A 14227-nucleotide genomic window follows, 5' to 3' on the forward strand; every position below is an offset into this window, starting at 1 on the left:
CTCTATGAGTCTCGATTTCTTTGTCTGTAAAGTGGGGATCATAATATCTACTTCGTAAAGGTGCTATGATTTAAATGAGATAATCTGCTCTATAAGCTGAAAAATGGGGTTCAAATGTAAGGTACTGGAGGAAAAATAATTAACACCCTCTGAAAACGTTATTTCTTAAATCAGTGTTGGAGTCCCTAACAGATTACGCATGTGATAATTAATAAAGCAAGGGTAGCAAAAAGAGACCAACCAGTTCAGCTTCACTAAACTCATTTAGAATTTTGTAATTTAAAAATCTAGAGAACTGTTTTAATTTCAGCGTACTTATATTTTGTGTTTTACACTTTAGTATTTTTAATTTCCTAAGAATCACATATAATCTTTTCAGTATTAAGGGCTTCTACTGTTCTTAATCTCACCTTGCTTGAGTCTATTTTTAAAAGACTCAATAAGGACTGTGAGCAAAAGCATACAAAATCCTGTAACATTTCAATGGATGATGTAAAGAACACATACTATGTGTGTTATGTGGGTTAATTATACATTTCCTGGCACTTGTGAATTATTTCAACTCATACTAAGACAGATTGTGGCAGCATGAGCAACTGCAACAAGTGTGTCTCAAATCCAGTGTGGCTTTTAGCTTGGATATATAAAATATTTGATCACGTGGATGGAAGATGCAGTTTAACTATGGCTGCTTACATTCTTATTATGACACAGTCAAAATCAAAAGAGGGCCCTTTCTTGCATAGCTCATGCCTGAAATTCCTTAAGAGCATTTTCTAGTAAGTCTGATAAAATCCATGCCATGTTTTGGTAGAACATGAATGCGGAAAAGTGGAAGGCATTGTTCTGTTTCTCTGTGTAATGGCCACATGCTAAACAGACCATGGTTCCTGTACCAAAAGCTTTGCACTGATGAGAGTTAGCAGAGAGGTAGGCAGGGTGTGCCCCCCTTTGTTGCTGCTTTCATTTTTTTTAATGAATCATAACTTCTGCATTGGATACGAAGATGGGTTTACAGCTATTAGCCATCATATTAATAATTTAGGAAATACATGCCCAATCACTTGTGTTCTTTCAATTCCCTATGAACACAGCTGCAACTCACATTAGAAGTGTGGGTGAATGGATATTTTTCAAATGAGATATTTGGGCTGAATTATTAGGATAGCCTGTACTACAAAATTACTAATACACATTGCTTCTGGCTCAATTTAGCCTGAACTCAGTGAACCTATCCAATGATGGCAAATCAAAAACTCCGAAATGCCCAATGAATGAATATAACTAATCAAGGAACCCTGTAGGAAGTAGATGCCAGGATTAATGAGCCAGCAGTTTCACCATGCCATGCTGTTATTTCTTCACATAAATGCCCTCAGATGAAATTACCTTTATGTCATGAAAAGGAAAAAAGGAAGATTACATTCTTTCAACTGACAGGTTAAGTACTGCCATTACTAGAAGACATCTTTATGGGCTAAGTTTCCTCTTTATCTTAAAAATTTAAATGTAAACTACACAACCCAAATTAAAAACATTTTCATTTTCAGGAGAAGTAGTCATTGAGGGCATCAGACATAAACTGTCCCAAAATTAGAGTTTCTTCTATATTCTCCATTCATCTCTACCTTGATTTACTCAAACTGTTATGTGTCCTACTTTGTATTCAACACCTAACATCATCTTTAGCAGGCTGAATTCCTGATAAAGGTAAACTAAGTGCAACATCATTACTATGCCATTACTTAATGCCATGTATGATATTTAGTACCAATACTGAGGAGAAAATAAAGATACAAGGATAAATATGTGTATTCAAATAAATCAATCATATAGTTACATCATAATAGACTTTGACTTCTTCTAGTTAGCATTGGTGACAGTATTCAATGCCAAACAGGCTGCTCAGCAAAAAATACAATTCATTAGAGGCAGGATACCTACCATGTTGTACTTATCTACCTTGTGTTCCTTGTGTTCAGATATTATTCATCATTACTCTTTTTATTCCTTTATTGAATGAAATTGCTTATTATTATAACTTGAACAGTTCTGAGTTAAAATTGTTGCTGATAAAGAATTTAAAAATTATATTTGAAGCATTATTCTGCTGTTAGTTTTTTTTCTCCCCCAAATTGCAGAAATTGTTCAGGCTTGTGATTGAGATTCTCATTCTCTGCTTTTCATCATTGCTAAACTATCAACTTTAACAATTTAGGCAAGGTTGCCTTCCCTTATGTTAACAGTATATATGACATTAAAATGCTCAGCGCTCTTAATACAAAAATCTATTGCCACAGAAACAAATATTATTCCAGAGTCAGGTCAGGTGAAAAAACTCTGTACTCTTTCATTATAATATTAATAAATAACCACGACAGTATGAAATATAAGTATCTTTGAAAGCATCTATCACTTTACTTGATTTGTAACTTCTCATCAGTGTTCTAAGTTGTCTCATTTTTTTCAAATGAAAGATCCCATTTCCATTGCTTTTGGGAAATACAATTTTTAAAGATTCCAATTAGCATCCTTTATTGCATTCCTACATCATAAAGTTATGCTTTATAGCAGCATAAAAAAGCTGTAAAATTAGCATCCTTGTAAACAACCTTCCACGCTTACTGGTGAAGCAATCTGTGATTTGTACTGATCTCTTAAATGTGACTTGAGAGTATACTATCCCTAATTTCAACTTTTTTTTAAAGAAAAAGAAGAATATGATAAATATATAAAAACAAGGAAAAGTATTCTTCTTTTACCTACAGATTTTTTAGAAATTTGGTTATTATGCTGCTAAATTCTAGGGTGAATTCTAAAATACAGAAATGTTCCATTTTTATATGAAATCCCAATTTAACATTATAAAACATCCTTTAGAAAATGTAGATCTTAAATATTCTGTGAACCCAACAACCAAATTTTACCTATAATTGAAAGTCCTAAGGTAACATGAATGTATTATTTTTCTTTATCATAGAAAAGCATGACTTTTGTCCTCACCTTCAAGAAGAGTCTATTGTATTCTCTTAATGGAGTAACAATTACAACAGTTCCTAATATTCACATGCATCAGCTCAGTGGTACAAAACCGTATTCTAGAATAAGGGTGTTTTGGGTGTTTACACTCTGTGACAACGAAATCAGGAATCTTCCCATGGTAAAGGGTGCACTCTTAAAGCCTATAATTACAATTAAATTTCAAGCCACAAGACTGATTTTGGTTAGTCTTCCAAAGGAAGCCTGTGGTATCAATTCACCGCCAAGTTTAAAACACATTCACGTACTAGACTTTTGGGGTGATCGCTTTGTACCTTACGTAAATGTCTAATCACTATGTTGTACACCTGAAACGAATATGATATTGTACGTCAACTGTTATTGAAGAAAAAGAAAAAGAAAAAATACCCACAACCTTCCCCCTCAAACTACTGAAGACAAACAGCAATTTTCACTACTAGTTAGTTTGGGGAAGTCCCCTGAGCACGTACCTAAACTCAAGTTCATCTCGAAGCAAGTATGGACCCAGAAAAAAACAGTACAGCCCGGGGAAGGGAAAGCCTGAGAGGCACTGACCCGCCACAAGTCGTCCTGGACACTCTTCTCCCCACGTGCCCTTTGCCCTCAGCTGGGAGGTCCCGGGTATCTGAAGCCAGGCCTAGATCTGCCCGGTGGTCTCTTTCTGACCGCCTGACGAGTAGGCCTTAGGGGAGGAAGGATCCGCAGGCCTTTCCTTGTCCACTGCCCACCTGAGATCAGATGCAGCTCTGGGAGACGCCGGAGGGCGGAACTCACGTCCCCACGCTTCCGTCCCGGTGGTCCTTCCTCTTGCCCACAGCCTTCCCATCACACGCCCGCAGCTGGGCAAGGGTCTCCCTCCACTACTCTGTCGAAAGGAGCCCATTCACCTGAGACGCTTATCAAGTGTCGGGCCGACGATTAATGTGTGCAGCTGCACCCCAGGCCCTTCTCGGACTCGGAAGCCCCGGACCCGCCCAAAGCCTCGCGAGGCCTCGAACTCTCTCGAGGCGCTCGCGAGGCGACCTTCTCATTTCCGGTCGGCCGAGTCCCGACGCCGGCTGAAGCGCGATGCCTGGGCTGCTGTGCAACCTGGGAACTGAAGCCAAGCCTACTGAAGGGCGGACGGGTCCCGAACGCCGAGGTCCTGCAAACTCAACGCGAACTGAGAACCTCCAGGACGAACTCTCTTCTCGTTCCCCGGTTCAAAGTCACACCAAAACCCATCGTTTTCCATACTGCATACTGAAAATGATTTTATTTTATCCATTTACATTTAACTTGATATAAACTCATCCGGAAAAGTCAGTATGCTTTATATTAACTCAAACATTTATTAAGAAAACCAAATTCCATAAATAAGCACAGACAATTAAGTTAAAACATATCACAAATTGACCAGTATGTAACAAGAATGCTTTATCTACACAAAACATCCTATTTCACATGTTTGTTCATTCTTCGAAAGCGCTTCTGTTCTCTGGGTTTGGATTTGACCAGCACATGCAGAAAGAGCTGATTGTGTTTCTCTGTACAACGTTGCAGGGTTGTAGATGTCCGAGTGCACCCATAGCCGGTGGGCAGGGGCCAGGGCAGTGGCCGAGGGGCACAAGGGACGACAGGACGACCACAAAACAACCAAGGGCACAGAGCAGCGAGGAGAAACGGAAAAGCAAACCCCAGTCCGGAAGGATCCAGAAAAGAGATGTGGCTCTTGCTTTTACAAAAGGAAAATCTTCTTACATGTTTATTTTATTATTTCTTATAAAGACTTATCAAAATGGATAAGATCACCTCATTACATGACTGCTTTAGTCTACTCCAGCCACCCAATCCACTGGCACGTTCGTCCTGAGAAGCTTTCCCTTCAATACCCTCACACAGTTGTGCTTAAGAAAATAAAAGTACGGTAAAATAAAAGCAATTTTTTTTGTAAGTCAGTAGAGGGTTGCATGGATATGACTGAATGGATGAGGCAAAGGTAGGGTGGTGGAAGAGTAAACAAAGAGGAGTTTAGAGAAAGAATGTAAGGATAAATCAAATTATTTCAGTTGGGCCCTCAAATGAGGCGGTTGGTAGCAGATGCTTGTCCTCCTTTAAGACAAAAATCCCTAACATTGTGCTGTCCCTTGAACACGTCCGTGTGTGACTTAGGTGCACTGTATGTGTGTATGCGCGCGCGCGCGTGTGCGTGTAGTGTCTGAGAGTGAGCGAGAGTGCTAGTGTGTGTGTGTTTCTGCCCACAAACCAGTCCATTGGTGTTTGATTTCATATCCTGAGTCGACTCCCTGGCAAGTAACATGGTGGGAAGGATGCTTTTGCAGGGCGCGGGAGGAGGGGCACGTGACGCGGGGAAAGATGAGACCGGAGGAAAGGCGGCGGGTTAGCGGGTCGTGGGCGTCGTCGTGTTGAAGGTGTAGGTGGGAATGCCGCCAGTCAGAAGGCCGGAAGCAAGCACGACTAGTGCAAGCGGTGTATCAGGAAAGGGTGGGATGAGGCTGTGGAGATGGGGCGGTGGGAGGAATTGGGTGACAAGGTTAGAAGGAATGGTGGGGGAGGGGGGCGGAGGGAAGAGACTTGGGCGAGCGAAATCAGGCGGAGGAGAGGCCTAGTGTGCTGGGGCTTGGGGATGAGACCGAGCGAGTGGAGAAGAGAGGAGAGGACAAAACGAGAAGTGGCGTAGGCAAGGGTAGGGACGGGGCAGGGGCAGGGGCCGGGGCTGCAAGGGGGCCCCGGGCGCGCGCTGGAGGGGCTTCGGGGCTGTACCGGGGACGGAGCGGGCGGGACGCGGCTGCATTAAGTGAAGCTCATGGAGACTGTGTGCTCTAGCGCCTTGCGGCGAAGGGAGGCGATACTCGTGCCCCGCCACACGTCGCTGCTGTCCGGGGAGCTGCAGAGCTGGGGCGAACCAGAGACGTTGCTGGGGCCGGGGAGGGAGGCGGGCACCATGCCGGGGAAGGCGGGCTGGTAGAGGTGCGACTGCAGCCCAGCGCCGTTGGAGCCAGCCAGACTGTTGGACAAGCCCATGGAGTTGGGCGGCGGCCCCGCAGCCAGGCTGCACTGGGACAGCGACTGTGCCATGGCTTGCTGCCTGCCCAGTGCCGGCGGCAGCGGCAGCTGTGACACACCCGGCATGGCGGCCGCTGCCCAGCGGGTGTCGTTGGCGTGGAAAGAGCACAGGCTGTCGCCCATGGCGGCTGCGGCGGCGGCGGCGGCTGAGGGAAACTGAGGCAGGCCAGGGGTGGGCAGCAGCGTGCCGGGCGCGCGGAACACATTGGTGGTCTTCTTACGCTTCTTCCACTTAGCGCGCCGGTTCTGGAACCAGACCTGGAGCGGACAGGGAGGGAGATAGACAGGACGCTATTAGGGAGCCGGCAGCCGCTATTAGGGAGCCGGCAGCCACAAGGGACTGGGGCTTGAGTCCGAGAAACCCGCATAAGATACACCCACTCAGCCCCAGGCGGAACAAGTGCCATAGATCCCCACAGGTCCCCACTCTAGGCTAGACACCCTGGTTCTCCAACAGCTCCAGTCTTCTGGAGCTCATTGCATCCACCAAGTGCCTACTCTCTTAGTCCTAAGTGGTCGTGCAGGGAGGCTTACACACAGTGCAAACATACCCCATGTGCAAACATACCACGCCCCTGCATGCTAGTGTATTTGGTGCACAGTTTAGATGCACAGGTCTGCTGGCAAGCATGTGTCAAGGATGGATCCACAGGTGCACAAATGAAGATAAACATGTGTACCCATATGGCTTAATAGCGTGCCTTATAACACTGATGGGGTATAGAATTTTCAGAAATGCTGGAAATTTGGAAATTGATGAAGGGCCCTGCATGACATAACCAGTTTCAAAATCGAAAAACAAAGGAAAAACCATAACGCCATGGATGACAGAGCAGAGAGGTTACTATAGTGATTCGTGTGGGAAAGCCAGCGCCACTGAGCTACGGTGTTGTTTGGGTTACTGCGGTGACTTTCAGGTACTGCTGACATAAGTCTGTGCTTCATTCACAACCTCTCTAAAGGCACCTTTATCTGGGCTGTGAGGGTGTGCTGGAACCTGCTACCAGAGTCCTGAGACTCAGGGTCTTCAAGCCTACTCTTTTCAGGAACTTACTGAGGATCCCAAATTTAAAAAGCCTTCAATTCCCTCAACTCTTCCCCTTTCACCTATAAGCCAAAAGCAAATTTTCTGACCACTAGAAATTAAAGGAGGTCAAGTTTAAAGCTCACACCAGTTATGAGTCAAATTTAATTTTGCTAGACAAACCCGTTTGTCTTTTTAAATGGGATGTGTTTGATAAAATAAACTCCAAATGAAAATAAGCCTCCTATTCATTCTTTCTTGACCGTCACCCTGGAATTTCAGACCATACCAGACAAATTTGCCTATGAGTGTACTACCACAGGGAAAGGAGCGTATCTTCCTGAAAGATACCAAGTAAACTGCCTGACCAAGATAACCTCTCATCGCCCATATTTTTACTTGACATAAAATAAAATTAAAAAAAAGCCAGTATGCCTACTTGGCAGGCTTGCAGCTTAATATCTAGTCAGTTGGAGGTTTACTGTGCATAAATATAAATGATGTGGAACACAGCTCAGATACTGATTGAGTTTCCTCTTAGAATTTGGCCAACCCGATTTAACCACCATGTTTGTTGCTAAAGATTATTCATCCGTTAATCCAAGCTCTTTAGTATTTATTCTGCAAGCTAAAGTATCATGAGTCTTCTGGACGTACCTGACCCCCTTACCCACTTCTAGGTAAGCCGGCTATGCACAGCAGTCTGTTCACACCCGTTAAGTGGAGACACACTCTCCGCCTACCAGTGTAAGCGGCATTTTGCAGCCTAGAATTTTGCCCGGCATTGGGCCGGCCATTGCCTGTTCTACCATCTCCGTGCCATCATTTTATATTTTTCTGGTTTCTACCCCATTTCCCACGTTTCTGTTTACACCAGTGCCCGGATTGTGTCAAGACCCAGGGTCCCTTCTCTGCTAAACCCTCTTGAGCTGATGGCACAGCGGATTAATGAGGCACCAGGACCGGGTTAGTGGCTGGAATCAACGCGTCCCCTGGCGAATTGAGTTGTTTGTTAGAGGCCCTCGGCCAAGCCACGGAAAGTACAGCGGTCACAGATCGCTTTGTGTCACCCATTCAAGGCGGGACTAGAGGGAGGTAAATCGGTTGGAGCTCTAGAAAGGGACCGTGTCTGTGTCAAAACGGTACTCACAACTCACATTCCGCACCCGGATATATTTTGAAAGATACCTATAAATTGAAGACTGGTTTAACATCTAGTATCAGTAAATCCCGAAGTGTTTGAAAGTTTGGGGCGGCAACAGAGGATGAGGGTAGCTGACTTGTGTGAGGACTGGGGAGAAAAGAAGGAAGAAGGGGGGGTTGCCCTGTAGAAAACACAACCGCCAGCAAGGTTTCTGAATCTCAGGCACAGGTGGAAAAGAACATCATGGTTAAAGAACTCAATATTGCAGGAATAATTTAAAAAAAATCGTGCTCTATTATGTTTGAGGGTTAGTAGTCAAATGATGGCTACAAAATTTTTTATGTTTCGTGGCTTACTGCGGTTGCAGGGTTGGGGGTGGGGGAATCTTCATGGGGTCTGAGCATCTCCTTTTCAAGCTATGATGCATATGTTTTTAAAATGTGAATGTTTCCACTTGAAAACTAGAGCATGACGGATTAAAATACAGGCAAAACCTAAGGGAGATTTTGAGAATGCACAGATGACAACTCCAGAAAATATATTAACCCCAGCCACGGGCCAACTTTGTACTCAGTTTGAAATGCAGCTCTTCTCAGAAAATGCTTAATACAACAGTGAGAATCTAATGGAGGTTGGAATTTTAAAATCCACTTTTGTGTTATCTGCTGTTACAGTAATATAGACATACTGTAAATGTATTTTAAAATATATAGCCCATTTAATTCCCCACTTATAAATGGCTCAGAAATAAAGAAAGAGAGGGAAGAGAGAATATTACTTTTTCCCCCTTTGAAGCAAATGCTTTATGAAGATCTCATTGGAATCCAGCAAATGATTAATGTGAAGATTTGGGAGGAAATCTGGGGAGCTGTATTAAAGCCTAGATCGCAGGTTCATTTCGATCAGCCAGCCGTGAACTCTGGGCCGAATTCATTACACTTTAATAGTGCTGGGAGAGGAAGAAAATGCAATTTCTCATTCCATTAGAAAACTAGAAAATACTCTCAGCTTGTCCCCCTATTAAGATGTGGCAGGTGACAGGGCCATTCTGGGGGACACGGTCAATGGAATTACAGCACATTATTTTTGTTCCTATAAAATATTGAAAGGCAAGCCTGACTGTGCAGAAGTTATTTCACTGATTTGGTTTTTATGTAAATAAAATATTGAAAGTTAATTAATCCGTGCTAGAGACTAATGATTATGCTTATTATATTGCATTTGATCGCATAATTTGCATGATTCTCGCATTGCTGCTTAATAAGCCATTCCAGGTTATAAATAATTCTGAAATTGGTTTCTAATAATGGCATGCTATAAAAGGAATGGTTTTATTATACTAGCCAGAAAAGGGGAGCAATATCAGACATGGAATTGGCCTCCATGTGAGTAGAGGTGTTTTAATAAATACTTAAAAGTATGATATATACCAGTTATAGATAAAATTAAGTACACTGGATTACTTAGCCTAGAACTAGAAAATATCCTTAAAAACATACAATTGAAACAAATGTTTAGATCATTTTTAATCAGTGCAGTGGTCCACATACTGAAAAGAATGTGTGACAATCTGTTAAGTATAAAGAAAACTATGACGTACTCATCATATAAGAACATAAACCAATTACTATTTAATTTGAATTTGGTCAAGGAGCAATGGTACAGTGAGTTGTGAAGTAAATACATTTCCCATAAATTATTTTTGCATTACATTACATAATGTTAATCATTTTGAAATGTTAATTAAAAAGGTTATGTTGATCTGATTACTTTTTAAACTATGGAACATTATTTTTAAAAATATTGAAATTGACATTCTATTAAATTGTTCCTATCAGCAGCCTCAAGCTATTATCTTTAGTTGAACATTATGTTAGCACAATTAAAGTACTTTATCTCTTTCTTCTTGATTATTCTTTTGTGTATTTCTTGAAAATAACTTTCTATTACATAATTTATATTTTATTTCATTTACAACTTTTTCTATTAAAATATTCACTGTCATTAACCTTTGGAAGATCTAATAAAGTTTAATAGACCTCATTTTCTTTTTTCATAAAATCAGTTGTCCAATTACATTTTATTTGTGATTCTAAGTTCTATTTTAATTTAAACTAGTTACCAGTATGCTTATGTTAAGCAACAGCACTTTACTCTTTAAAACAAAAGTAACTAAATAGTATTTCTCTTGAGGAACAAAAAGCAAATTTATGAATTTGAACCTACAAGATTTTAACAAGCTGATATTATCATTAGTAGTAATAGAAGTGCTGAAATTGTATATTTCCTTTAAGGTTTTAACTCAATTTCAGATTTAAAAAGAGATGCGAGGTAAAAGCAAAATTTTAAGAGCATTAGTAATATGTAATGCACAATGCAATTGACATTCTTTTGGCTCAGTATCAATAGCCCATGGTTCAGGGCTTCCAGAGTTCACAAGGAAACCACCCAGATTTATATTGAGTAAAAATGTTAATCTGTTATACCTGAATATTACTTTATTAATTTTACCATTTTAAGTACCCAATGACATTCATTTACTGACTATTTAGAACAGAAGCATACAGTAGTTTTACAAGTTAGACTATCTTTTAAATGCCCAGTGGAGACAGAAATACTCAGCACTGTGATTTATGGACACCCTCGTCTATTCGTAGATCAAATGTAAAGTAACTGAGATCCTTGGGCTTAATTTGTAGAAGAATCTAGAGCTGAGGTTGACGCCCAGGAGTAACAGACACAAAATACTACGTCCAAGACAGGAAAGGAAGATTTTTCAGCACCCTGGATAGCTCATGATTAAGTGTGAGGCTTGGAATTCCGTCCCTAGCACCTGCCCATAAAATATCTGATACATTGTTCTCATTCTTTTAAAATGAGGGGTGGTGGGGGGAGAATGAGGTTCATTAGGCTTATGCCTTTATTTACCAATTTTCAGAAAAGTTGTAGGTGTGATTTTCTGTTATATATAATTTACAACTTGGAGGATGGTTGGACAAGAACAAGGGTTAGTAATGATTTTGTCTACTATCTGTCAATCTTTCCTGCCCTAAATGTCCTGTCTTCAGATCGGATATTCAAAATAGAAAGCCTTCATTTTTCCCTCTGTTTCCTTAGGATTAAACAAAGTCTCATCGGCTGTGGAGGATCGCTGCAGCTTTCCCCAGCGCATGGGTTGACCACCAAAATTCAAATCCCTTGAAAGCGTCAGAGGTAGGAGTATTTTGCCTGAGAGCCGCGGGACGGTGATATTCAGGAGAATAAGAATAAAAAACCGTGAAACCCAAGTCCCCTTTACGCTTTATTTTTTGTACCCTTTTTATGTTTTCTGTACAATTGTTGCATACCCTCATTTATCCAGGCGCTTAATACAAACTTATTAGAAGGCAATGAAATACTTGTCAACAACGCAAGCTGGAGTGGAGTGTGCGCTAGCTCGGCTTAGCTGCCTGGGAGACGCAGAGGGTGGGAGACTCGGAGGTCCTCTTCTCAGGAGGAAGAATGCGACCTACCAGTTGAACAAAGCTCGCTTCGCTTTTGAGGAGTTTCTGCTGGGATGTAGATATACTGGTGGGAGATTGAGGCCCTGCCTGTCCATTAGGGGATGGCGATCGGGACCACTTTCAGAGCAGAGGAGCTAACTCGACCCAGGAACGAAAAAGCTTCCGAAGGAAAGCCCGGTATCCTGGGAGGAGCGGGAAAGACCCCGTCCTTTTTCCAAATCCTCCAGCCCGCTCCCTGTCTTCTGCCCCGGCTCCCACGTCCCGCGTACCTGCACTCGGGACTCTGTTAGCCCGATACGAAGTGCCAGCTCCTCGCGCATGAAGATATCGGGATAGTGAGTCTTGGCGAAGCTCCTCTCCAATTCGTTGAGCTGCGCCGGGGTGAAGCGCGTCCGGTGACGCTTCTGCTTCTGTTGGCCCTGCTGCTGGCCGGCTTGGCTGGGGTTCGGGCCGCCTTGGGGCCCCGGCTGCTTGTCCGGGTCCTTTGCGCTCACCGCCAGCGAGGCTGGTGTGGAGCCCACAGTGGTGATGTCCTCCCCAGGCAGCAGAGTTGCTCCCTCGACTGGGTCGGAGTTGGGCGCTAGGTCCCCCGGATGGCCCCCGGGGTCGGAGCCCCCCACGCCCAGCCTACACTTCACCGCCTCCCGGTGGCCCAGAAGCTCGGCGGCATCTTTCATACCTGAGGAAGCAAGGAGACCTTGGTCACTACTTTCCTAGCGATGCCAGGAGGGATTGTCCTCCCCTCGCGATCCTCCTGCAGCCCTATCCTCGGCTCCCTCCGCGCCCACGTTCGCCCTACGGAGGAAACCCCCAAGATGTTTGGCTGGACTCCCCAGGATTCGGACAGCCAGTCAGGAACCCCATCTGCCGGCCCTTTTCCCTCTCTCCGCAACTGACTCCTGCAGGCAGCACATGCTCTCATCTCGCCCGCAACGAAACACTCCCAGTCTGGGCAATGAAACAAGCCTCGGAGTGCCTTTCATGAACCATAACCTGGCGCTCCAGGAACCTGAGATCGTATCCGAGAGGGAAAAGGGAAGGAAAGGAAAAGAACGAAAATTACAATTTCTAGGTCGCTGCCCCACCTGCGTGCTTTTAGGCAGCCTGATGAACTCTATGTCGGCCCTGAGCCGATTCCCTCTCACTTTCGGAAGATGAATAAGTCCCCAAGCCTTCCACCCCCCGAAATCAACAAAATCAGCTCCGCCTCCCCCTCAAATCACAGAAAGTGTTTGGAAAATGGAGGCACATCCATCACCAAAGATCCCAAACTGGAAACCCAGACAGCATTAAAGAAACTCAAGTAAACTCTATAGATACAGCAGTGAATCAAACTTTAGGGAATTCAACTTCTCTTTCCAGAAAAATAAAAGGCGCATTCCTCTCAGCCATTTGCAATGCCGAGTCTTTTGCCTGTGAAGATGAATTTGACTCTTTTCTGTTCTCAGTGAGCACACATAGCAAATTGCTTCAATTGCAGCGGCTTCTCCTTCACGCCAGATTTTTACAAATTCAACCACACTTAGACGAGGAGGGGAGAAAAAGGTAGTGGGGAGAGAGAAAAAGAGGGAAAAGAGGAGAAAGAAATCTCAAATCAAAGCAAACAGGAAGGAAAAGAGAAAGAAAAACACCTCCAAGGAAATTATCACAGGGTAAATTGCCTTTCAAAAAATAGTAATAATAAGGGGAGAGGGTAAGATAAAAACAGGGGAAACAAAAAGTAACAGTTCCCAACTCCTCTTCTGGATCTACATATTCCATAGACTTTTTTTAAAAAGATGTTGTTAAATCAAATTAAACTTTAATGCAGCACAATTACTTTTAAAGAAATTAGTCCATTTAGGGCGCATTAAGGTAAAATAAGGAACAAATTGACAATTTCCTGCCCCGGCTTCTCCTGGCTGCCCCGGCAAGAGGCGCGCACTCACCTAGTCTGGCGTCCAGGAGGTCGGCGTGAGACAGCATCGCGCACCGCTCCAGGGCGAAAGCTGTTCCCCCCAAAATTTTAGCTGTTTTAAGTTATTTAAAATAGATATAAGCTATAAGCTATATGATATAGATATATATAGATCACCTAAATGAAAGAAAATTCGGTTTGTGGTTAAAAAGGGGGCTTCTTGCATTATAATGTCCTTTAGAGAGACGGGGAGGTGCTTAACAGTTGAATGAACCCGTGAGCAGCTCAGTGAGGGGACCAATCAGGAGGGCAGCCTGCAAATGTCAGAGCCCGGAGAGTCCCCCACTCCGCCCGCCCGCCCGCGCCCGCCCGCGCCCGCCCGAAGGAGGCGGCAGTCGCAGCCCTGGAGGCTCCAGCCCCGAGCAGCTGCTAAAGCAGAGGCGGCAACCTCGGCCTCGCCCTGCGCTTCCAGGTCCAGTTTACGTTAGTGTTTCCCTGCGATTTTTCCAGGAACTCCTTTCGTTCTTGATCTGCCCTGCTCGCTCCAAAGGCGAAGCTCTGTCTCCTTGAGC

General features: G+C 43.6%; 1 protein-coding gene across 1 annotated transcript; it reads right to left on the reverse strand.

The window, feature by feature from the left end:
- Positions 1–5814: 5814 nt before the first annotated feature.
- On the reverse strand, positions 5815–13723 carry OTP (orthopedia homeobox). Its single transcript, XM_090278971.1, has 3 exons — positions 13687–13723; positions 12028–12437; positions 5815–6345 (listed from the first exon to the last, which is right to left on the reverse strand). The coding sequence occupies exons 1-3, from the start codon at positions 13721–13723 to the stop codon at positions 5815–5817; spliced, it is 978 nt and encodes a 325-aa protein (XP_090135097.1).
- Between the last annotated feature and the right edge of the window lie 504 nt (positions 13724–14227).

This window comes from Furipterus horrens, unplaced genomic scaffold (assembly GCF_987537825.1).
Source record: "Furipterus horrens unplaced genomic scaffold, mFurHor1.1.pri manual_scaffold_5, whole genome shotgun sequence".
NCBI lineage: Eukaryota > Metazoa > Chordata > Mammalia > Chiroptera > Furipteridae > Furipterus > Furipterus horrens.